Source organism: Cervus elaphus, chromosome 12 (assembly GCF_910594005.1).
Source record: "Cervus elaphus chromosome 12, mCerEla1.1, whole genome shotgun sequence".
In the NCBI taxonomy this organism is placed as follows: domain Eukaryota; kingdom Metazoa; phylum Chordata; class Mammalia; order Artiodactyla; family Cervidae; genus Cervus; species Cervus elaphus.
In genome coordinates, this window is record NC_057826.1 from 68349775 (window position 1) to 68376482 (window position 26708).

The following is a 26708-nucleotide window of genomic DNA, read 5'->3' on the forward strand; positions in this document are numbered from 1 at the left end:
TAAAAATAGTTTATATCATATTATATTTTAACGTAAATGCATTAGCAGTTGCATCTCAAAGAAAGTTTCAAGGGAATAACCAGTCTCTAAATTGATTAAACCTTTTAAGACAATAATTCATAAGAGTTCTCTTAATTATAATCTAGATAAAGGTACAGCATACTTAAAAATTCTTCTGACAGTTCCAAAGTTAGATGACAAAAGTTCAACTTGTCAAAGAAATAAACCCTCTTCAAAGAAGATGTATTTTCAGTTCCAAGGTTATATATGTCAGTTGTCTTTTCTATAAGCCAGAAGAACATTTTTATTTTTAGCTAAGGCTTATCTACAGAGCAGGAAATAATAGCACACTCATGCCTTTCACTCAGAAACAGTAAACTTTATAAAAACAGACAAACTTACCACAGCTAAACAGATAGCTGAGCTTTGAGGAAATGGGATGGCATTAAAAAGCTACACAACTAGCTATAAATAAGCTCCTGGAAATGCTTAAAATTGAAAAAAAAAAAAAGGTGCCAGACTCCCATTTGGCCAATAGCTACGTAAGCTCTGAAGTACCCACAATCAGCATAAGTTCTGCCACGCTGCCCTGCCATTCACCTCAACCTTGACCTCAAGATTAAGCTCACTTTTATTGCGCACAAAGGTCACCTGTATTAGGTCAAAATTCAAAGTCCCTTGTCAGAAAAGGTTGATATATTCCAACCTTTCCTTCTCCATGCATCAAATTTTTCATGGTAAAGTCATATTCAGCAGACAGTATATTCAGCAATTTATTGTGCCAGTGTAATACAGTGCGGAATACAATTGTCCAAAAAGCCAGCACATGAATAAAATATTTTTCATGAAAATGCACCAAATCTAGTCTCCTTACACACCTCTAACATGAAAACTGAGTCTTGTTTCCACACTTCACAAGAGTTATATGGAAAATAATTGTCCTCAAAATACAATCTATAGTATAGTTATGACTTTTACTTCCATCTTTGGCTACAGGCATCTATTTTTCAGAGTTTTTCTATTCACTCAGAGTTTTTAAGTATTATTATTTTTTAAAGCATGAAGATCTCTAACCAGTTTTAATAATTTTATTCCAATCTGGCCTAAGCAGTTTAAACGAAGCATATCAAAAGCTGCAAGCCTCTGTGACTGAGAACTTGGAAGATATGCTCTCTGATAAAATAGAAAAAGGGTTTCCCTGGTGGGCCATTGGTTAAGACTCCACGCTTCCAATGCAGGGGAACATGAGTTCGATCCCTGGTTGGGGAACATGAGTTTGATCCCTGGTTGGGGAACAAAGATCCCACATGCTGTGGCAGAGCAGCCAATAAATAAATAAATAAAATATAATAGCAAAGGAAGGGCAAGAATTACTATATTGCCCAACTGATTATTACTGCAACTATATGATCAGCAGAACTGCACAAATATGATAAATTAAGCAAATTCTTTGCAGCAGCATTCCAGAACACTTTGTAATTAATTATAAGCAAAGCCTTAAGAAACAATAAATCAATTTTCTTTAAAAAAGCTTCTATAATTTCTTTGTGTTTACCACAAGGTCTTTTCATAAACAGTACTGGCATCACGAATAGATTTTCAATTGTTTAAAAACACTAGTTCTTCTAAGTTATTAATCTTTATATTAAACACTGAAATCAACATTCACACTCATGTGATGACCTAGAGCATCCAACAAACTCTGCATGCCCTGGAAGACTTTCACTTGAACTCATGTAATTACTGGACCCAAATGACTTTCTGGTACAAAAGCCTGACTCCAAAACTGATATTCACACAAATATCTTTCATAAATTCATAACCACTCTATTATCAAGATGAAGTAAACATAAAAGAGCTTCCAGAATATGAGGTGGGGGGTGTTTCTGAGAAAAGTAATTATAAGGACATACTTTTCTAAAATTTTCAGGCTTCATCAGCCATCATGGATGAACCTAGAGACTCTCATCCAGAGTGAAGTAAGTCAGAAAGAGAAAAACACATACCATATAATATCACTTATATATGGGATCTAGAAAAATGATACAGATGAATTTATTCACAAAGCAGAAAGAGATACAGACATAGAGAAGAAACACATGGACACCAAGGGGGTAAAGGGAGGCTGGAATGAATTGGGAGACAGAGACTGACATAAACATGCCACTGATACTGTGCAGATAACAGTTAACTGATAAGAAACTACTATGGGTTTTCCCAGGCGGCACTAGTGGTAAAGAATGTACCAGCCCATAAGAGATGGGCGTTCAGCCCCTGGGTCAGGAAGATCCCCTTGAGTAGGAAATGGCAATCCACTCCAGTACTCTTGCCTGGAAAATTCCACAGGTGCCTAGCAGGCTACAGTCCACGGGGCTTAAAAGAACTGGATATGACTGAATGACAGTACACACACACACAAGAACCTACTATACAGCTCAGGGAACTCTACTCAAAGCTCTGTGGTGACCTAACTGGGAAGGGAATCCAGGAAAGAGGGCATATACATATATATGTGTGTGCATATAAATATATTACATATATATGTATATATATATAGTATAGCTGACTCACTTTGCTGCACAGCAGAAAGAACACAAGGTTGTAAAATAACTACACTCCAATAAAAATTTAAAAAATAAAAGTATCAGGTTTTAACATTTCCAGTTATTTTGTCTTAGGCAGTGATCATGTTACACGACCGTTTCCTAAGTGGGAGGAATCAATCTAAACCTTGAGATGCCCATTTTGCCACCAATGCAAAAACACATCATGGTTGCCAGTATCAGCTAAGGACTATATTTTCACCCTAATTTGCTAAAAGCTGGTTTCCTATTATCCTGGGAGTTAAAGAAAAACACTTTGGAAATCAAGAAAATAAGAAGAGTGGTTTAGACAAAATCTTTTCAGTTTCTAACACTCAGTCTATTATAACCACAGATACTATCACAACACACTAACAAAGTAATGCTCAAAATTCTCCAAGTGAGGCTTCAATAGTACGTGAACCAAGAACTTCCAGATGTACAAGTTGGATTTAGAAAAAGCAGAGGAACCAGAGATCAAATTGTCAACATCTGTTGGATCACAGAAAAAGCAAGAAAGTTCCAGAAAAACATCTACTGCTTTATTGACTACGCCAAAGCCTTTGACTGTGTGGATCACAATAAACTGTGGAAAATTCTTAAAGAGATGGGAATACCAGACCACCTAACCTGCCTCCTGAGAAAACTGTATGCAGGTTCAGAAGCAACAGTTAGAACCAGACATGGAACAACAGACTGGTTCCAAATTGGGAAAGGAGTATGTCGCCCTGCTTATTTAACTTTTATGAGGAGTATATCATGCGAAATGCCAGGCTGGATGAAGCACAAACTGGAATCAAGATTGCCAGGAGAAATATCAATAACCTCATACATGCAAATAACACCACCCTTATGGCAGAAAGAGAAAAGGAACTTAAAAGCCTCTTGATGAAAGAGCAGAGTGAAAAAAACTGGCTTAAAACTCAACATTAGAAAAACTAAGATCATGGCATTCAGTCCCATCACTTCATGGCAAATAGACAGGGAAACAGTGGAAACAGTGACAGACTTTATTTTCTCGGGTTCCAAAATCACTGCAGATGGTGACTGCAGCCATGAAATTAAAAGACACTTGCTCCTTGGAAGAAAAGCTATGACAAACCTAGACAGCATATTAAAAAGCAGAGACATTACTTTGCCAACAAAGGTCCATCTAGTCAAAGCTATGGTTTTTCCAGTCGTCATGTATGGATGTGAGAGTTGGACTATAAAGAAAGCTGAGTGCCAAAGAATTGATGCTCTTGAACTGTGTGGTGTTAGAGAAAACTCTTGAGAGTCCTTCGGACTGCAACGAGATCAAACCAGTAAATCCTAAAGGAAATCAACACTGAATATTCATTGGAAAAACTGATGTTGAAGCTGAAGCTCCAACACTTTGGCCACCTGATGCGAAGAACTGACTCATTGGAAAAGACCCTGAGGCTGGGCAAGACTGAAGGCAGGAGGAGAAGGGGATGACTGAGGATGAGAAGGTTGGATGGAATCAGTGACTTGATGGACATGAGTTTGAGCAAGCTCTAGGAGCTGGTGATGGACAAGGAAGCCTGCTATGTTGCAGTCCATGGGGTCACAAAGCGTCAGACATGACTGAGCAACTGAACTGAACTGAACTGAATCATTGCAACAAGCATCCTTAAATCAACAATGATAACAGTAAGAGCAGCAGCAAAATTAATTTGACACAGTATCAGGAACTGCCTAATCATTTCTCATGTACTAACTTAGGTCAAGTTTCTAAGAATCCTGTTTTATAAACAAGGACACTGAGGCACCAACGTCACCAGCAAGTAAGTCATGAAGCCAGAATTCAGCTGTCTATTTCCAAAGCCAAGTTTTTTAAACCAATGTAAAAAAACTGCCTCTACAACAAAAAACTGAATGGCCTCCTGGAGTTCACAATAATAGGGTTTTGCTTCCTATTGATTTATACAATAATTAACCATAAACAGAGAGAGCTAAATAAACCACCCAAGGTCAATCACAAGCCATGACAACTCTGCCAAACTCAATACCACCGGGCCAGACCACAGGTGTGGGCCCACCCCCACACAGAATATGTACGTTCTGAAATACACATATGCTTGCTTAATGTTGATTTTATTTTCAAATAAAACTTCTGTTTTAGTTGTATGCTATCATGTTATTTTATTACTGATACTTTGGACTTTGAAAAGAAATACTCACATCTGAACATGTGATAATTAAGGCTTTACAAAACTGTACTAAATCAAATGGTAATCAATTGGCTATCTCCCCCCTCCCATTCCATTGTTTTTCATTACAACTGCAGAGATGTTTATTTTCCTTTTTATACTGGAGTAATTGCCAAGTGAACAGGTAACAACTAAGCTTGAAGTCTGTCTTAAAATAATTTCTGACATGATAAACCCTTAGGTATACCATGGGAGCATTTCTAAATTCCTATAGAATGAATAATCACTAAATTTAGTCAATGACTCTATTCTGAAAGGGGTTAATTTTCCTAAATGAGACATGTATATAGATTTTGTTTTATAACCAAGCAGCATTTTTTTTTAGGTCTGCTCAATCAAATGTCCGTTACAATATGATTCATAGCACCTACAATGTGCTAGGTACTGACTGGAATTCTAGTTCCCATAATAACCATGGTGGGGGAAAAAATTATGTATCCTCTGTTCGGATCCCCCCAAAAAAAAAGCCAAGGGTGGAGGTGAGGGGGAAGAAAGTTCAACATTCACAAAAATATTATAATTTATAAGAATCGATGAGGTACAAATGTATGTGTTAGGAGTTCTTTCTAGGAAAAAAGCTATAAAAGTCACAGTAAACTGGGTAAAGAAAATTCTAGGAAAGATATGCAACAGGGCCATAATGTGTAATGCAAAGGTCTCAAATTGCTGATGGCATGCAGTGGTGCAGAGGCTTAAGAAGTGCCTTATATAGGATAGCTAGCTGCTGGGAAGCTGCTTACGGAGTGTAGCATTGGGAGTTCAGCTTGGTGCTCTGTAATGATATGGAGAGGAGGGAGACAGAAAGAGGTTCAAGAAGGAGGGGATATATACGTACACACACGCACACATAGCTGATTCATTGTGTGAACTAACACAAATAACACAAATAGCAAAAACTAACACAATATTTTAAAGCAACTATACCCCAATGAAAAACAAAATAAATGTCTTTGGTGAAACGGGGGAGAGATTGGGTAAGCTGAGGTTTGCACAGTAGCCAATTTCAGTGGTGTCAACACTGCCACCATGGCTGATGCAAGGTCACATTGTACACAGAGGAGAAAAGATACTTGCAATTCACTCTCACAAGCTGGAAGCCAGCACCCATGGGCTGCAGGCCAAATTCAGCCCACAGACTTAGTCTGTTTGGCCAGGAAACTGTTGGCCCACAGAGTGCTTTTTCAAAATTCAAACAAATTGACAAGATTTAAAATTCAGGATTTTTTTCTCCCCCCCACCGAAAAATCAGATCGAGCTGCGTTCTAGAGAACAGAAGCCCTGGCAGTCTTGGGCCCACATTCCGACACAGCAGCAGAGGGCTGGCTGAGGCTGCGGCTGCCCTGTCCATGCACACGACTGTCCCTTCACTTCGCCACCACCCCAGCCAGGCCAGCGCCACTCCTTCATTCCTTGCTGATACTAGCCTGGCCCGCCAGACTTCCAGGGCAGTCGGCGATCTTTAACTAAAGAGTATGAAAGGAGAGTTTTGCCTCCAGATGTGTAATTCTGGTCAAACTCTCCGCAGTTTCTGCCTCTCTTAACACTAACCGATTTGACTAGACGATCTCTAGTTATGATCTCAGTCCAACACTCTCTAAGTCACTGCATCTGAAATAATGAGAGAGTTATGCAGATCCCTCAGGAGAAGCGTTTGTGATCAGCAAGTGACCAGCTCTAAACATGCCCACCAAAATGCAAATAAAAATTCAAAATGCATGCATGCTTGGTTGCTCAGCTGCATTCAACTTTTTATGACCCCGTGGACTGTAGCCCACCAAGCTCCTCTGTCCATGGGATTCCAGCAAGAATACTGGAGTGGGTTGCCATGCCCTCTTCCAGGGGACCTTCCCGACCCAGGAATCAAACCTGAATCTCCTGCATTGGCAGGCAGATTCTTTTACCACTGAGCAAACTGGGAAGCCCAAAAATGTTACGAACTGGACGTTAAATGTATTTTTATAATAATATATATTTTAGCTGCCCTCAGGAAGTAAAAATTTAGATAATGTTAGCTGCATCAGTTAAGAAATGATGTTTGTGAACTATATGTTACATCTAGGTTACAAGGGTCTGTGAAGTCTTCAATGTTACACAACCAAGAGTCTCTCTTACAAGCCCCAATCCATTTAGTGTCTTAGCTAAATTCACTGGGGATATAAGAGAGACTCTTGAAGTGTAAGTGAATTTCAAATTTTATTAGCTTTCTCTACCAACAGTATCAGCAAAAACAAACAGCAGTGTAACATACCTTAAACAAAAGATGGTATCAGCTAGAAAGAGTTTTAGACAGAAGCAAAAAATCAAGGAAAAAAAAAATCACCAGTCTAATTTCATGTATGATTGTAGTAAGACGCATTTAAATGATGCTTTACTCTCCCACATTCCAGCTACGAAAGAGGTCACCTACAAAGAGCCTTAGCCCGCCACAAGTCTTAGACACCATCTCACAAGTTATGGAATCTTTGGGGGCTAAGCTGTGGCCCCAGCTCAAGTGACAAACCACAAAGCGTTTCACCCTGCATTTCTATGTGTCCTGAAGCTGGAGCTGGGGACCCACAGCAGTCTTAAATGAAACACACCCAGTTCTGACTTGTTGAGAGTGATCACAAATATCCATGACAAACACTGATCCCTAAACTTGCTGAGGGTCAATCTGAGTTTTCCATGACCCTAGGCCGATGTGGGGAGCAGCAAGTCAGTTAGCTGAGAAGTGAGTTTAACTTAATTAAAAAGTATATCACAAACTTTAGAGACCTTTGCCATCCTATGCAGTGCCAGCAGTGTATTCAGGGATTTTCAAAAGTTGTAAATGATAACTCTTCTAAATATCAAGAGTTAATAACACTTGTAAATATCAAGCGTCTGCTATGCCTATTTCCTAAAACAGAATAAATACAAGATCCGAGTTTATTTCTCACCTTTTCTTAGGCCTGAAGCAAAGGACAGGTCTAACAATAACCAAAAGATTGAAAATAAACACATGAGTTATGTTGGAAGGAGTGAAAATGCACCACCTATTTTAAGTCTCAGACTGGTAAAATGACTACTGCTCCCAGGACACTCACTCACTCATGACTATAGTCGTGCCTGACTCTTTGCGACCCCATGGACTATACAGTCCATGGAATTTTCCAGGCCAGAATATTGGAGTGAAGGGCCTTTCCCTTCTCCAGGGGATCTTCCCAACCCAGGGATAGAACCCAGGTCTCCTGCATTGCGGGCGGATTCTTTACCAGCTGAATCACAAGGGAAGCCCAAGACAACCTAAGAAATAGCCTGAGCTTCACACAGAATTGCCCCATTTCCCATAAGTCAGCATTCAGCCAATGAAAGACCCAGTGCTTACGTATTATACTGAACATCAGTATCAAGACACATGAATTCACCGTACTTTTTCCTCTACTTGTATTGCTTTGTTTCAAAATATTTATTCCCATGGTGTTGAAGTTATTTCTCTAAGTTTAACCAATTTCAAACATTTTTAGCAACTGAATATCAATGTTTAAAACACATTAAAAAAAAAAAAGTCCTGAGATATTTTAACATTTTACTTTGGATGGAAAATTACAGAGCTCTTGGTTATTTTAATGAGACTGTAGGTTTTATCGGGTCACAGTTTGAACACACTAGGTTAAAACACAAAAACAAAAAACTTATTTGCTGTCTTGAAGGCACAGAAAAGATCACACCTCAGTAAAGGGAAGGCACTTGAAAAAGCTGACACTGTCAACTGTATCACTGTTCTTTGGCAAAAAGGAAATTTTGGTTCATAAGGAAGCATTCAGTTCAGTTCAGTTCAGTTCAGTTGCTCAGTCGTGTCCGACTCTTTGCGACCCCATGAATCAGCAGCACACCAGGCCTCCCTGTCCATCACCAGCTTCCAGAGTTTACTCAAACTCATGCCCATCGAGTTAACTCTTAAATATGTTATCAAGATGCCTCCTGAAAGCTAGGGGTGGAGAAAAGAAAGAAAAGTAGAGGCAAGAATAAGTTCCCCAAAGTGGCCAGAATAGGGCTGGATTCATGACCACCCATGTGCCATCATTAATCCATCATGCACAGGTAGCTCCATGCTGGTTTCAAACCCATGGACCAAACCATCCTGGATGAAGCTGTCTGTCTGCTCCCCTAAGAAACGGAGACTTGTCATTCAGTGAGAAACTGTGGCCAAGCACCTTTCCTGTGTTCATCATAGTACACCAGCTCTTCAAAGAGGCAATGTGAAACCAGAATGTCTAAAACAAACACTTGAAGACATTTCCCTTCAAGAAAAAGACAACCAAAAATAAAAGAAAGGAAAATTTATCCTTTCCCTGTCTCCCACATGATTTTCATACCAGTACATGACTTTAATATATTAAGGTCACTTTTCATGCTTACTCTGAAGAAGGGTTTTTATATCGGTTGTTTGCTTTTTTAAGGAAAATTCAACCAATATGGCAAAATTGCAGAAAATGTGTAATAAAAACATAATGGGAAATTCAGTCAACATTTGTTGAAAGTCAAATAATAAAACATTATTACCCTATACATCTATTGAACATTTTTCTCCTAGGGAAATATATAATTCCTTTTTATTGTACCAGCAAACATTCCAGGATCAGTTATTACTTAGTAGACTGAAGTCGGATGCCTGAATATAGACTTAAAAATGAAGTCAATAATCTAATAACATAAAAGTCTCCCCCTCAAACTAATAAGAAATATTGTCAGCATATAGGTTCCTCTCTGGATAACACTATATGAGGTTTTCTTCGAATACCCCTTTGCAGGAATTCAAGTTCATATCACTTTTACAACTATGCACATGTAGAGGGGCACAAATACCTGATAAAAGTTAAGCACTTTTTTCAGAAACTGATGACACCATATGCTTAACAAAATAGGCTTCCAGAAGTCTTTTTCCCTGACAGATCAGTTGGTAAAGAATCCGCCTGCAATGCAGGAGTGAAAGTGAAAGCGAAGTCGCTCGGTCGTGTCTGACTCTTTGCGACCCCGTGGACTGTAGCCTACCAGGATCCTCAGTCCATGGGATTTTCCAGGCAAGAGTACTGGCATGGGTTGCCATTTCCTTCTCCAGGGGATCTTCCCGACCCAGGGAGACCGGGGTTCAATTCCTGGGTCGGAAAGATCCGCTGAAGAAGGGATAGGCTACCCCCACTCCAGTATTCTTGGGCTTCCCTTGTGGCTCAGCTGGTAAAGAATCTACCTGCAATGTGGAAGACCTGGGTTCAATCCCTGGGTTGGGAACATTCCCTGGAGAAGGGAAAGGCTACCTAGTCCAGAGTGACTTTCACTTTCACTTTTTCATAAATACAACAACAAAATAAAAACTTTACATCTTACAGAGTAAAAAAGCATGTTTTTAAAGATGACTAAAGGAAACACATAAAATAATCATATTGTTAGGCCAATTTCTTTCCCAATTTGCACTAATGATCAATATAGAAATATTCCTACTAAATATAAGTATTATTTTTGAAAGTCATATAAATTAGTTACATTTCCTTGGCAAAAACACTAGAAGAATTTCCAGTTCAATAAAAGGCTGATGTTTTCTCCCTTTATGAGCTATTCTCACTCATGACTCTGGAACTCAGGTACACCATAACATTATCAGGAGTATAGAAAATTGACCACCAATTGAGTACCAACTTTCAATTCAATTGAGAGAACAAGGTCAATAGAAACAATCTTCCAATTTCAGCAAACCAAGCCCTGTAATAGTAATTATAACTTCAATAAGTGAAAGTGAAAATCACTCAGTCGTGTCCCACTCTTTGTGATACCATGGACTGTAGCTTGCCAGGGTCTTCTGTCTATGGAATTCTCCAGACAAGAATAATGGAGGGGGTAGCCATTCCTTTCTTCAGGGGATCTTCCCAACTCAGGGGTTGAGCCCAGGTCTCCCGCATTACAAGCAGATTCTTTACAGTCTGAGCCACCAGGGAAGCCCATACCTTCAATGTGCTACTATCATTCTAAAAGTCAGTGACTGTAGGTTTAAAAGTTATTGTTTTTGTTGTTTTTTTAATGGTATTACATATTGCTATGAAAGATATAAGGCAAGTTTCTGATATATGAGCCATAGTCAACTAATGATCAAATCTATGTGTTCAAAGGCACACAATCAATTGATTTATATTAAAGCAAATTTACATCTTCTATATTTCAAAAGTTACTAGCTAGACATTTCTTCTACTGTAGGCCATTTACTAAATTCTAATAATAACAGTAATCATACTTGCTGCTGCTGCTAAGTCGCTTCAGTCATGTCCGACTCTGTGACCCCATGGACTGCAGCCTACCAGGCTCCTCTGCTCATGGGATTTTCCAGGCAAGAGAACTGGGGTGGGTTGCCATTGCCTTCTCCAAGTAATCATACTTAGCATCTATTAAATACTTACTAGAACCTCTATACTATACTAAGTGTTTCTGTTTCACATGCCTTATTTCACTTAATCCTCACAACAGCCTTAAGGAATTGAAGAGGGAGAGGAAGAATCTGGACTCAGACCCTGCCTGGGTTTGAATCCTGTTTCTCTTACTTCCCAGCTGTGGAGCTTTATTCCTCCTTTTACAGATGGGCTTCCCTGGTGGCTCAGCGGTAAAGAATTGGCCTGCAATGCAGAAGACCTGCAGAAGATGCGGGTTTGATCCCTGGAGAAGATCCCCTGGAGAAGGAAACAGCAACCCGCTCCAGAATTCTTGCCTGGAAAGCCCCATGGGCAGAGAGGAGCCTGGCGGGTTACAGTCCTTGGGGCTGCAAAGAGTCAGACCGAGTGACTAAACAACAACAACTATGACTCAGATAAAAAGAGGCAGAGCCCAGTCATTTCCCAAGAACAAATTGTTACAGGAAGCAAAAAGAATGAAATACAAGATTTCCTATGGGAAAAGTTGACAGGTTAAAATGCATGGGGAAGGGGAAAAGAGGAACGGAGTCTTCAGAAAAGGACAACTATAACCAACCAATAGTAGCATCAAATGAAGCTAGGTGACTTAGTAGCTCAGTCGTGTCCGACTCTGTGTGACCCCATGGATTGTAGCCCTCCAGGCTCTTCTATCCATGAAATTTTCCAGGCAAGAGTACTGGAGTGGGTTGCCATTCCCTTCAAGGAATCTTTCTGATCCAGGGATGGAATCTAGATCTCGCGCATTGCAGGCAGATTCTTTATCATCTGAGCCACCAGGGAAGCCCCCAAACAAATGCAAAAGCTAAGTAAAATGATTGTTCTTGCCTCAAGCAAGTCCTTTCACTCCTCCATTCCTAACCAGACTAGACCCCTAAGTCCACTACCAAGAACTACTAAGTTCAATATTGGCAAATACACAAGTAGAGCCAGCCTTAACTCCAGTTCTCAGAGTTTAGTGAAGATCTCAAGAAAATAATCCAAGTATATATGTTTAAGAACAGGGAGCCCAACCAAATTTTAACTATTTCTTTAGAGATTTCTCTAGGAAGAGCCTCATAAAAGCGAATGACTGCCTATACCGTGAAAGCAGACCAAGGCCAAAAAAAAAAAATAAAAAGAGCTTAGAAATGTGGTAGGCATCATTAGAAAAACCTGTGCAAGGATTCCTAAGAGAAAAAATACAGAAACAAGTAAAGACACTTATTTGCTTAGAGTTTGACTTATGACTCATTAGAATAGGAATCAATAGTAACCAAATAACTAATGCATAACAAAGGAACTCAGGAAAAAATTAAATTGTGCAAAAGGGCAGTTTACCAACAAAAGAACAAAGTTGTATCTCCTCTAAGAATTCATCTTGACTAGCCATATCTGAACTAACTGTACAACAATATTTTAGTTTCCAACATTCTATGATTCTAATAATTTATAGTTATTAGATATGTCTTGGACTCCTCAGACCACAGGTTATTCAAAATTAATTACTATATTATCCTTTCTGCTTTCTAAAAACTATCCAAATAGTGCCACAAACAGCACACAGCGAGTGTAAATAAACTGCAATGACTGGTGAAAATCATGGGCTGACTATAGGACAGACTGTTTTACATAAAATGTGGTAGAAAACAATACTAGTTGAAAGAGTACTCCAGTAAGAGAATGAGAAAATCACCAATGGGCAATACCCATAGTAACTATTTCATATAAGAACCATTGATGGGTGCTAAAATCAGTGGGGGAAAGTGTAAGGTGAGAAAGAGGGTAGTAGCAGAGACTCAAAGGATATCCCCACAAGGCAATTATTGGAAAAAGGACATTAGTAACTTTACAGTGGAGAAACATAGCAGACATCACCTCTTAACCAAGCGAATAAGTTTAACCCTCTGCAACAAGACATACAAAGTCTGGTCCCCCGGATAACATACCCTGAGAAGGGCAACATCACTTCTAGGACATTCTTGCCAAAAATGTTTACCTTCATCTAATCATGAGAAAACATTAAACATAAACTTAGGGACATTCAACAAAATAACTTAAACTCTTCAAAAGTGACAGTATCATAAAAGATAAAAAAAAAAAATAGTAAGGAACAGTCACAGGATGAAGAAGACCACAAAGACATGACAACTAATCTCATGTGTGATCCTGAAATAGAAAAGAGACATTAGTCAAAAACAAAACAAAACAACTAGCAAAGTTCAAAACAGGTCTGTAAATTACTTGACTATATTGCATTAAAACCAATTTCCTGATTTTGACAATTGTATGGTGGTTATGTTATGTAAGATGTTAACATTAGGGGAACCTGAGGGAAGGATATATGGTTATTCTCTATAATATTTCTCCAACTTTTCTGTAAGTTAAAATTTCAAAATAAGATAAATATATAGGGGCTGGGGGCTTCTGCCTGAGTAAGGAAGTCCAGGAATAAGATTGAGAGATGCAGATAAAGGACTACATCCTCAGCCAGTACTTAGATGCAGTGTGTCCTATGTTCTTGGGGTCAAAGGGCCCATTTACTGTAAAACTGCAAAATAGAATAGAATAAGGGTGAGTTTGGGAGTTGAAAAAATATTAGACATCACAAAATTCTACTCCACTTTAAACTGAAGGATTCTGCAACCAGAGTGGTTAAGGAGACAGCCCAAGTTTAATGCAGTGACTTGGAAAACATAAATTTGTAATTTCATGAAAACAAAGAGGCCATGGAGAATGATGTTACAAAACAGAAGCCAAAGTGCAAAATAAAAGTTAGGTTTGGGGAAAATGAAACTACATATTTACCTTTGGGCATATACTAAAAGAAACTCCACCTGGAAAGATTAAAGAGTTAAGAATAAGAAAGCAAGCCATAAAGAACCTAGAAGAAAATTTAGGTGAAAAATTTACTTTTCATATCTTAGGACAGAAAAGCATAAATTTAAAGTTAAGAATATAAAAAAATAATAATATTTAAAAGTACAACAATTGGTAAAATATCTGCAATAAAAATATGACATGTAAAGCACCAACACCCTTAACACGTGCAGATCAATAAATAATAAAAAAACCAGTAGACAGTAAGAACAAACACGCTGATGGAAAATTAGGAAAAGGACATCAGGCAAGTAATTCAAGACAATAAACAAGGGGGAAATATAGAATGCATTAAAAAAATGCAAATTATGTAAATTATCAAAAAATGTAAATTATGAGATGTCATTCTTGATCCATCATACTAAAAACAAAATGATGACTCTCTTCAATACCGACAAAAGTTACAGAAATGGATACTATACACTGTGAACTGTTAGGAATTGGATTAACATAATCTTTTTGATAGTAATTTGTCAATAAACATCAAAATCCTTCAAAATATAAATATCCTTTAGTTTGAAACTGCTAACAGTTGTTAAAGTGAGGCTGATGGACCCCTAGAGTTCCTGAGACTCTCTCAAAGGTCTAGAAGGTCAAAACTATTTTTACAGAAATGGTAAGACTTGATTTGCCTTTTCTTCTGTGTGACATTAGAACTGATGGTGCAAAAAGAATGGTGGCTAAAACTGCCAGCTCCTGAGCACAAACCAAGGCTGGACACAACTGGCCTAGGAGTCTCATGCTTGCAGGAAGAAAGAAAGCCAGTTTCACATAAGAATATCTTAAGATTCACTTATTAATTTTATTAACTCTCAACCCTAGATACACATTCTCTTAACATTCTGTATAACAAAATAAGAGGTAAACCAGAAGCACGTCTACTGCATATCGAAGCATGATGACTATCTGAAGGGGAAGCATTTGTATGACTGTTTCAGAGCTGAACTAGGTGCCCTTTCCATGGAACACCAATTCTTCTTGGATGAATGATGAACAAACTACGATTATTCACATTTGGGGATCTGGCAGACATTTTCTCAAAAATAAACAACATGAGCCTGTCACTTCAAGAGAAACAACCAATAGTATTTGCTGCCAACAAAAAAACTGAGCTTTCAAGGGGAAAATCAAATATTGGAAAACTCTGCATCCATCACCGTAAGTGTTACAGCTTCAAATTCTACAGACTTTTCTGATGAGATGAGTGGGGATATCAACAAATGTGATTGTTTTTGATGCTGTGTAATGAAAGGTGACAACATTTAGAAGATCTGCATAACTCACAACCAGTATTTTGCAAATGAACAATGAATGATGATAAGAACTATGCATGGATGAAAGATCCACTCAAAGTTCAAGACTGGCCAAAAAGTTCTATAATATGGCTTCACTTTCCACATTGCAATTAACTTCTAAGAAAATACCACTTGTTGGGTATTATATAGTAACAAAAATACTTTTCCCTTTTCCAACTACAATTTTTGTCTAAGGCCAGAATTTCTTCATATTCTTTTATCAAGATAGCATATCACAGGTTGAATGCCAAAGCAGACAGATCTTGTTTCTATTAAGACAAATCTTGTTTCTATTAAGACAAGTAGTAAAGAGATTTGCAAAAGTGTAAAACAAGCCCATTTTTTCTCATTAGCTTTTTGAAATTATGGTTATTAGTCTTTAAAATAAGCAATTTTTTACATTTTGGTAAATATCAACAGATAAAACCCATGTAAACAAAAGTTTTCTGGGGTCCTCAGTACCTTTTTAGAGTTTGAAGAGACCAAAAGTTTGAAAACTGATGATATGGTCATTCCCAATTCCTGAGACTCTAAAGTATTAACAGGAAAACAAGCAGACTTGGCATGATATAAATACAGAAATAGGACACCTTATCTTTGACAAAGGAGGCAAGGATATACAATGGAAAAAAGACAACCTCTTTAACAAGTGGTGCTGGGAAAGCTGGTCAACCACTTGTAAAAGAATGAAACTAGAACACTTTCTAACACCATACACAAAAATAAACTCAAAATGGATTAAAGATCTAAATGTAAGACGAGAAACTATAAAACTCCTAGAGGAGAACATAGGCAAAACACTCTCTGACATAAATCACAGCAAGATCCTCTATGACCCACCTCCCAGAGTAACGGAAATAAAAGCAAAAATAAACAAATGGGACCTAATTAAATTTAAAAGCTTTTGTACAACAAAGGAAACTATAAGCAAGGTGAAAAGACAGCCTTCAGAATGGGAGAAAATAACAGCAAATGAAGAAACAGACAAAGGATTAATCTCAAAAATATACAAGCAATTCCTGCAGCTCAATTCCAGAAAAATAAATGACCCAATCAAAAAATGGGCCAAAGAACTAAACAGACATTTCTCCAAAGAAGACATACAGATGGCTAACAAACACATGAAAAGATGCTCAACATCACTCATTATCAGAGAAATGCAAATCAAAACCTCAATGAGGTACCATTACACGCCAGTCAGGATGGCTGCTATCCAAAACTCTACAAGCAATAAATGCTGGAGAGGGTGTGGAGAAAAGGGAACCCTCTTACACTGTTGGTGGGAATGCAAACTAGTACAGCCACTATGGAGAACAGTGTGGAGATTCCTTAAAAAACTGGAAATAGAACTGCCATATGACCCAGCAACCCCACTCCTGGGCATACACACCAAGGAAACCAGATCTGAAAGAGACACGTGCACCCCAATGTTCATCGCAGCACTGTTTATAATAGCCAGGACATGGAAGCAACCTAGATGCCCATCAGCAGACGAATGGATAAGAAAGCTGTGGTACAAATACACAATGGAATATTACTCAGCCATTAAAAAGAATACATTTGAATCAGTTCTAATCAGATGGATGAAACTGGAGCCCATTATACAGAGTGAAGTAAGCCAGAAAGATAAAGACCAATACAGTATACTAACGCATATATATGGAATTTAGAAAGATGGTAACGATAACCCTATATGCAAGACAGAAAAAGAGACACAGATGTATAGAACAGACTTTTGGACTCTATGGGAGAAGGCGAGGGTGGGATGTTTCGAGAGAACAGCATCGAAACATGTATATTATCAAGTGTGAAACAGATCGCCAGTCCAGGTTGGATGCATGAGACAAGTGCTCGGGGCTGGTGCACTGGGATGACCCAGAGGGATGGGATGGGGAGGGAGGTGGGAGTGGGGATCAGGATGGGGAACACATGTAAATCCATGGCTGATTCATGTCAATGTATGGCAAAAACCACTACAATATTGTAAAGGAATTAGCCTCCAACTAATAAAAATAATTGGGGGAAAAAAATAAATACAGAAATAGTATCAGAAAATTAGAAAAGCAAAACTCTTGATGTCCAGCAAGTACATCTAGAATGTGGATATTATTAGTTACTTGAAATAAATTATAAGGAATTTTTAAAGACAAGAAATGCTTACAATATGTTAAATGAGAAAAACAGGACCTATAAACTATACTAGCAGAGAAAGTATTGCACAGAAAAAAAAGACTAGAAATATTTTTAAAATATATTAACAGAAATTTTCAGAGCTGAAAGATTATGAATATTTTTTTATTCTCTTTACTGAGCATGTACTACTTTTAAAATCAGCAAAGTAAAAATTTTCAGCAATTTTTAAAAGCATTTCAGTACTTTGATTATTTTCAGAATTCAATCTAGGTGAACATCACACAAAAAAAATTATTGCTGCTGTTATTAATATTAAAATTAATTAAGGTGGCTTAGTATAGAACTCTGAACTGAAAGTCATGAAACCTGTATTCTAGACACTTTTGAGCCATCCAGTATCTCCAGGCTTTTTGACAAGTCACTTAACTTCTTTGAACCACCAGAAATTATCTCTGAGGTCCTTACTTGACTAATCCTCAGGTAAAATGAACTGTCAAATCTAAAGGTTGTTCGAGTCCTAATCTAAAGGTTGTTGCATCCAACACCTAAAGTAAAACAGTGCTATAGTGCAAACTGTGAGGCCAGCTCTCAAATTACACACTTTATGGAATTCCTACCCATGCTGCTCTTCAATTCCTTCTGCAGATTGGCAGGACAGCTCTCTCAATAAACTTTCCAGTAAAAGAAGAGTTAGTTATACCCTAAATGGTATTTGAAAGAAGCAAAAATATTTGGAGATCCATATATCATATGCCATATCTCAAAAAAGGCATATGAGAATAGGCAAGACATGTGGTGTCCCAAAGGAATGGGAGTCTTTCGTAAATGGACTTCATCAATGCACACATGTAGAATCGAGAAAAATGGTACTGATGAACCTACTTCCAGGGCAGGAAGAGAGACGCAGACACAGAGAACAGACTTGTAGGCACAGGGAGGGGAATGAGAGGGTGGGGTGAACTGAGAGAGCAGCACTGACATAGACGCGATCATGTGTAAAATAGCTAGCTACTGGGAAGCTGCTATATAACACAGGGAGCCCAACCCAGCACTCAGTGAGGAAGTAGAGGGGTAGGATGGGGACGGGTGGAAGAGAGGCTATATATGTATACATATAGCTGGTTCATGTTTTTATAAAGCAAAAACACAACACTGTAAAGCAATTACATTCCAATTTTTTAAAAATGACATAAAATCTTAATAAAAGTAAGAAGAGGTTACCTCTAAAGGAGAGGAGAAGGTATTTGCTATGGAAAAGAAAGAAAAAGAATGAGGCAGAGAGGAAGAGAAGAGAGCAAAAGAGAGAAGCAAAAATACAGTGCTAATATAAGGACGTAACAAGGGCAGAATTATCTAAGTGCATGATGTATCTTAAAATTGCCCAGAAAAATCTATCTATTCCCTGACCAGCCTTCACCCATTCTAACTCTGTCAATTTTGTTCCTTGTTAGCAAATCTGATAAAAATCTTTAAGACTATAAAAGGATAAATTAAATCTGGATAATATTCAAAAGAGATCCCTTCATTTTACAGGTTAGGAAAACTGAGTCCTTCAAGGAAAAAACTGAGTCATAAAAGACCTTAAATTTGTACATTACTAATGCCAATTATCCAATAATCTCTCTGCTAGAAAACACTTCCTTGATGATGTCAAAGACAAGGAAGCTCATGGTGTTCAGTGCCACAGAGTAAAATGGAATAAATTTAGATTTGGCTTTAAAACAGAATAAAGGTAAACAAACATTCTATACTTTAAACATGGGACAAGTACCCCTTCTGGTCCTGGATTGGTTCTTTGTGTAATGTCAGGGCCTCAGTTTATACATCTTTAAAATGAGGAAATCTATGGCATATAGTTGCTAAAGTCCCTTCTTAGAAAGTTGGATAAACCTAAAAATCATTGGAAAAAAGACATGCACAGGGAGAAGGGAAGTATGAAATACACCTGGAATGTGTATCCAATGTTGTTACTGTTCACTCAGTCGTGTCCGACTCTTTGCAACCCCGTGGACTGCAGCACGCCAGGCTTCCCTGTCCTTCACCATCTCCTGGAACTTGCTCAAACTCATGTCCGTTGAACTGGTGATGTGATTCAACCATCTCATCCTCTATTATCCCCGCTCTCGTCCTCTGCCATCCTCCATCTGCGCATCCACATGGTTGCCTGATGCAACAGTAGAATCCGTAGGGTACCAGTGTCTGACCGGCTTGGAACACTTGAGGTCACTTTGTTGCAGTAGAGAGCCACAGTCAACCAGAAGAGTCCCCTTTAGGCTGTACTCTCCTTTGTTTCCAGAGGCCAATTAAAAGTGTCCTCCATTTTCATCTTTTGAATCTACAATTCATATTTCCACTTTGAGAGGGCCCTGCCACCTGTCATTCATTCCTAGAATCTGTCAATTAACCACTCAAGGGTGAAGAATCCGCCTACCAGTGCAGGAGATGCAGTTCGATCCCTGGGAGGGGAAGATCCCCTGGAGAAGGAAATAACAACCCACGCCAGTACTCTTGCCTGGAGAATTCCCTGGACAGAGAAGCCTGGCGGACTACACAGTCCATAGGGTTGCAAAGAGGAGGACACAACTTAGCAACTAAACAACAATAACAAATTTATGCAGCACCTACTTATGTGCACCCATCAACTAGCAAAACCCAAGTTTTCAACAAACATTTGTTGATTTGAACTTAATTGCATGGCCCTGGAAGGCTGCCTGGGATTCAGCCACTAAGGCTCTCCTATAAGGCTGGTCAAAGAAGAAACCTTTTTCAGCATCCCTGATCTAACACCTGACACTCGTGTTCCTCCCCAGTTTTGTGTGACACGTGTTCCTAAGCACCGGCTGGGCTGCCAGGCACGGCTGCTGCAGGGAAAAGGGCTCTGTGAGGGGCGAGGTGGGCACTTACCTGGGGAACCTCTGCTTCAGCTTCCTCAGGCTCTGCCTGGTAGGCGGTACAGACACTAGGCACTGGGCTATCTCGTCGTACTGGGCTTTGGTCAGTATCATGTTGGGCCAGGGACAGGGAGATGACAAGGGAAAGGAAAAAGGACACCCTGGTCTCGAGCAGTCTTGCTGTTGACAGACGAGGGTGCGGACACAGCAGCACAGCGCGGTGTCCCCGACTTCCTGGGCCCCTAACCCCCTGCAACCCTGGGTGCACAAGCCAAGACTTCACCAGGCACCTCCGCGGCGGGAGGCGGGCTGTAGACAGACTGCCCTTTCTTGGCTTTCTGAGCAGCCGCAGTGGGCCCAGCCGAAGGCAGCCAGCCGCCATGTCAGTTAAGGGCAAGCCAACCAGGAAGTAACGGCCGCAGGCAGAGGTGGCGCCTAAATCTCTAAGGGGAGGTCCCTGGGCATGGCCCACCTGGGATTAACGTGGGAAGCTCTTGGCTTTAATGCCGTCTCTGTTGCCAGAAGCCAGGGAGTCCTGGCGCATCGATCAGGCAGCAGGGCACACACGAGTCTGGGAAAGCGACTGCCTGGGCGCGCGATTTGAACACGCTTCCAACGCTTCCAAACGCGCACGTTTAACCCCAGCTCCAATCGGAGATAGGCCTGCAAAGAAACACGCCTTCTCTCAGCGAAAGACTCTTTGCGCCCTGGAAGCCTGAGAAGAGGAGCTGTAAAACCGCAAACCCACTAAGATCGCCATAGAGTTAACAGCTTGGCTTGTGTTGAGGGAAGTAAAAAAAAACTTGTGCAGCTCGCGAGGAACACAGTTTTGGCCCTGCTGGGAAAGAGACTAGAAAACAAAAGCCACATCATCAAACAGTAAAGAATATGACTGCAGTATTCAAACAGTAGTGAATATGACATTCACTCCTCACAATTAGGGGCTCAAGAAATGAAATCATTTCTTATTCATTTGCGAATTCCCAGTTCTCAAAAAATAGTAGAAAGTGTAGTCGCTCAGTTGTGTCCAACTCTTTGGGACCCTATGGACTGTAGCCCAACAGGCTCCTCTGTCCATGGGATTCTCCAGGCAAGAATACTCCTTCTCCAGGGGATTTTCCCAACCCAGGGATCAAACCCAGGTCTCCGCATTGCAGGCAGATTCTTTATCAGCTGAGCCACCAGGGAAGCGTCCCCACCCCCACAAAAAATAGTAGGTGTTCAGTAAATATTTGGAGAAATAAGTCAGTGGAAGAATTTTTCTGCTTTGTATTTGTTTTGTGGGTGGATCTCAGCTTGCCCGAGGCCACTGATTAGGACATTAGCCCCTCCTTTAATCCATTTAAAATAAATAAATCTACTTGGTTCTTAGAAGGCCATGTGCTATGTTTGTTTTCAAATTTTAACATTTTATATGAAAAAGTGTTTAGATATTATAGAATGTGAAAGTGGTTATTTTGTTGTTCTTTTTTAAAATCTGGAATAAGACCTGGGTTAGAAGTTTAGCTTAGATATGCCTCCTTAGATAAATTCTTTACACTGTCTAAGCCTCAATTCCTTTGTCTGTAAAACTGATTTTTAATTCATGGGGTTATTGGTAAGATTAAATAAGATAGTACAATGAATGGATTCCTTAGCTTCCAGCAGATAGTCTATGGAAGATAAATAGCCTGTATAAGACAGTTGTTCAGCAGCTTAGTCATGTCCAACTCTTTGTGACCCCATGGACTGCAGCATGCCAGGCTTCCCTGTCCTTCACCATCTCCCTGAGCCTGCTCAAACTCATGCCCATTGAGTCGGTGATGCCATCCAACCATCTTGTCCTCTGTCGTCCCCTTCTCCTGCCTTCAATCTTTCCCAGCATCAGGGTCTTTTCCAATGAGTCTACTTATTGTATAAGACTGCTTGATGATAATAGGTCAGGGCACTTACCAGGTGTTGTTTGCTCCCCACACTTTGACTCATTTGATCCCTATAATTTCCTAGGAGGCAGATACTATTGCCATTCTCCTCCTCCTCCACCTCTCCTCCTCCTCCTCCCTTTTGTGCAGGGTGAATAAACTGAGGCATGAAAAGGGTAAGTAACCTCCCAGAGGTCATGAGAATGAGCAAGCAGCAGGGGTAATTTAAACTCCTGAAATTTGGTTCCAGGATCTGTGCTCATGCCAACCCTCAGTAATGCTTAATTACTACACCAAAGAAAGAAAGGGAAAAAAAAGTCACACTCTCTTAGGCCAAAGGTTAAGGGTTTTTTTGTTTTTTTTTTTGAAAGGAGACAATGAATATTTCAAAGAATCTTTCAGTCCAAATTTCAGAAAAGCTTCATCACTTTATTTTGCCAGGCGTCTCAAAGTCCCATATCAACAGTGGATCCTGAATTCAGCAACCATAGATTCTTTTGAATATTTACATCAGAATGTTTCCTTCCCATATGCTTTGCATCTAGCTCTGGTTGTGTGACATTAGTACATAACTATTTATTTATGGCAGCATGGCCTGGAGTTGCCACCTGGCTAGTTTGTTGCTGACCCTGCCATGACTCTCACATGAAAGCTAGCTGACGATAAGCAGACACCACTTGATCCCCCATTCCTTTCTCCTTCCCCACTTCACTCTTCAATTCACAGCCAACAGATTTTTATAGAAAACATCAGTTCAAGGATGTTTGCACTGGATTATTTTTTATAGTAACTCTTCTCTCTGGCTCTTGTCCTGCACGCACCCTCACAACCCTAAAGGAAAAGGCCAGGTTTGTTTTTCTGTTTTTATTTTTAACGTGCTGGCAGTTTACAATTTTGACCCAAATCCAGTAGATTGTTTAGAGTTAGCGCCAGGGGAAAAAGCACAGTGATGTTACTGTTTTCGTTGGCAATGACAGTAGTGTTGTTTATTAAGCATAAAATAGAAGCAAAGCAGAAACGTGATGGTTGCCATGTAGGTGTTTCTTATTTTCTTTGAACGTGAGCTAGTTGGAGTAAGCCAATTATTTGAGACACGTTTTCTCCCTCTTTTGCCCCATCCCTTGAAATCCATTGTGACCCCCATCTGCTCTTCCTCCTTCTAGAGCAGTCTCCATGCCTGGAGTTGCCCCACTCTCTCTCAGTCTGTCGCTAATACCAACCATTTTCTACTAAGTAGGGTCATGAAACGAAAACAAAACCAAATAAAAAACCCAAAGAGCTGGCTACCTGTTTAAAATCAGCCATAAATTGTGTGACCTTGAGCAAGTGACAGCCTCTCTGATCCTGAATGTCCTCCATGTAACCCTAAGAAATGGAACTTTATAGTTCTGAGAGGGAGGAAGAATCTACAAATATTTTTAAAAAGTGTAGGAAATCATAATAAGAAAATATGTCAAAATGAGGACTAATACAGCTCTCTGGAAGATGGTACTGAGTCAACAGCTTGACCAGATTTCCTTCTGCCAATTCAGGACCATGTGAATAACGAACAATTTTAAAGGAGTGTGGGGTTTGCCAGGGAGGTGACAGAAGGTCATTTCAAGAAGAGTGCAAAACACAATGGACTAAAAATAAGAATGAGCCAAGTCACGCGCATGGGAAAGTTATTCTGGCTGGAGCAAGGAGTTCTAGGCAGAGTGCAAACGATTTGAAGAAGCTTCACTTTGGAAAGAAACATGTTTTTAAACAGTCTGTTGTTGAATCTGCCAAATCTAATGCATGTTTTTAAAAGTAAATACTGATATATTATCTTTATTATATTTTAAAACCTGATTATATTCATGGAAATTTGTTAAAATCATCTCACTGATTAAAGAAAAATTATTGAAGTTTACTAACTAAATAAAGAAGGCGCTTATTATTTAAGCACCTAGTCTGCTCAAACATTGTCCCATTCGCCCCTGATTTATAGTTTAGGAAACTGAGGGTCAAAGGGAGTAAAGGACTTGCTTAATGTGTCTAGTTAAGTTGCAAAACTATGATTTGGACCCAAGTTAGTCCAACTATAAAACCTCATTTTCTCCATCATATTGTACTAGAATTCAAAAATGAAAACCTCTTTGGTTGAGATATCCTCAATTAATCATTTATGCTTTGAAATAACCAGCTACTTTCTTTGGCCACAACCAATGCCTGCTGAAGAGGCAGTGACCTTCAGTATTGACATTTAGACACTTGAAAAAAATTGTCTGGCCTCTTTGACTGGAAGAGACAGCATATATTTTTGTCTTTGCCTTATGAAGTACCATCTAAAGTGATGCATCTTTTGAAACAAAAGTTTCCATCTTTATACTTGCCACCAAGTCATTTTATCTTGTGTGTGTGTGTGTGTGTGTGTGAGCTGCTCAGTAGTGTCTGACTCTTTGTGACCCCATGTTCTGTAGCTCTCAGGCTCCTCTGTCCATGGAATTCTGTAGGCAAGAATACTGGAGGGGGTAGCCATTCTCTTCTTCAGGGGGTCTTCCTGACCCAGGTGGGGATTGAACCCCAGTCTGCCACATTGCAGGCAGATTCTTTACCATCTGAATCACCGAGGAAGCCCCATTTTATCAAAGTCCCCAAATAATACAGATGTTTAGTAAACAATAAAGATCAGAATAATGCAGTTATTCTGCATTATTATATGAGGGTCAGAGCAATCACTCAATTTAAGGAATTGAGGAAAACCAAAGGAAACATAGAGAAAGACATATCACACCATGATGATGGAGCAGTTACACCAAATAGTCCTAAGACCAAAAATCACATACTGATTGCTCATGCAAGTCAATGATGAATGAACTCCTAGCCTGTCAAGTGAAGTGGCCAGATTCCAGAGACAGGTTACATGTTGAAGGGGTTATTCACCAATGACCTATTACAAAACTAAATCTGTGTCCCATGTGCACATAATTTAGAAGGGCACTTCCCAGGTCTTACTTACTCAATAATTCTAAGAGCCAGTGTTGTGGGGGGTACTTACCAAGGGTAGGCATCATACTAAGCACCTTACATATATCTATTTTCACTTCATTCTCAAATCCAGTCTCAAGAGGTAAGTGCTATCATTAAATCCATTTTATAGGTGAGAAGCCTTAGGCTTACAGAGGTGGTTTCCATGTAACTCCTCAAATATTTTATGACATTCTAGAATAGTGCTTCTCACAGTATCTGTGTTGAGGGCCTAGTTTTCCCCAGATTTGTCATAGACAAATACTTGTGTAAAATAAGGTAAAAAACTGAATTACTTTAAAAATAAAATTTAAAAAGACAAAAACATAAATGGAAGTCCCCAATTTGTTACTATGAGATTCAGCAGACATGTAATTACTCTGTCAGATCAATACAAAAAGTTCCATTTCTATAGTTGTCATATCAAGAAAAGTAAGAAAAAGTTTGAGGATCAGCACTGGTTTGCTGATCATATTGTGATTAGAACTGTGCCAGGACCTTTAGAAGTCCAGAGTGTAAGCCAGATATGTGTAAAGCCTAGGACATCATACTTTCATGTATTCTTAGCTAGAAGAGAAGTATAGCCTGTTTCTTTAGACTTCTAAGTACAGTCATCATTATTTTTGCCTTTAATCTACTTTATTTAAGTCTTCTAAGTGATGTATATTCATTAAAATCAGCAGTGCAAATTCTTACAGGCTACTTCATACATATCCTATAAAGTTAACACCATGTGTTTTTATAGCATAAAACCTAATTTGTTCTTTATATTATAAACTCATCAATCAGAGCTCATATAACTCTTCAATTCAGCATTACACATGGAACACTATTGGCACATGATAAAGACTATTAATTGGCATTTACACGTTTCTTGTTACCACATTTGACAAGGATTAGAAGCAAAAGTAGTATTTTCAGGGACAATTTCTCTTGGGTGTCTGTGTGTTATAGCAAAAGGAGACACAGGAACGTGTTTGCTGAAGAAAGACTGAAGCCTCTTAAATTTTCTCCTCAGGCTCATCTGGGACTTGTGGATAATTTGCAGGCAATTTGTATCCCCTTTTCCTGCAGGACTAAACCTCAGATGTGATTTCTGCAATTGTCAATCACTCTTCTTGTCCCACAGACCATTCTGTAAGGATACATCATGTTCTGAGGGTTTTCACACATTTACAAATTCAGGAATTGATAGGAACTAGAGTAGAAGGTTTCTACTGGAGAGAAAAAGCAATGAGAGACAAGGAATCAGGCCTGCCCTTAATAAGTACTTCTTTCTATGTAAGCTAGGGTTGGAAGCACATGTCAGATGGAGATTAGCTCTAAGTCTCTTCATTTAAAAAATTACTCTCTTTGCCATCCCACTGGGTTTGACTTTGAAAAGAGCAGGCAAGATGCCAGTCCAGATTTAAAACCTTCTTTCTCTCCAT

At 39.2% G+C, this 26708-nt stretch overlaps 1 protein-coding gene across 3 annotated transcripts in view; it reads right to left on the minus strand.

The window, feature by feature from the left end:
• Positions 1-20765, minus strand: part of CDIN1 (CDAN1 interacting nuclease 1) — a 229269-nt gene extending 208504 nt beyond the window's left edge. Inside the window, exon 1 of one of the 3 annotated variants that reach the window (XM_043919271.1) lies at positions 20400-20756. In XM_043919271.1, coding sequence (XP_043775206.1) covers positions 20400-20500 — 101 coding nt within the window. In that variant the 5' untranslated portion in view covers positions 20501-20756. Of the gene's footprint in view, positions 1-20399 lie in introns of all 3 variants that reach the window. The other 2 variants (XM_043919269.1, XM_043919270.1) reach the window with 2 other exon arrangements.
• Between the last annotated feature and the right edge of the window lie 5943 nt (positions 20766-26708).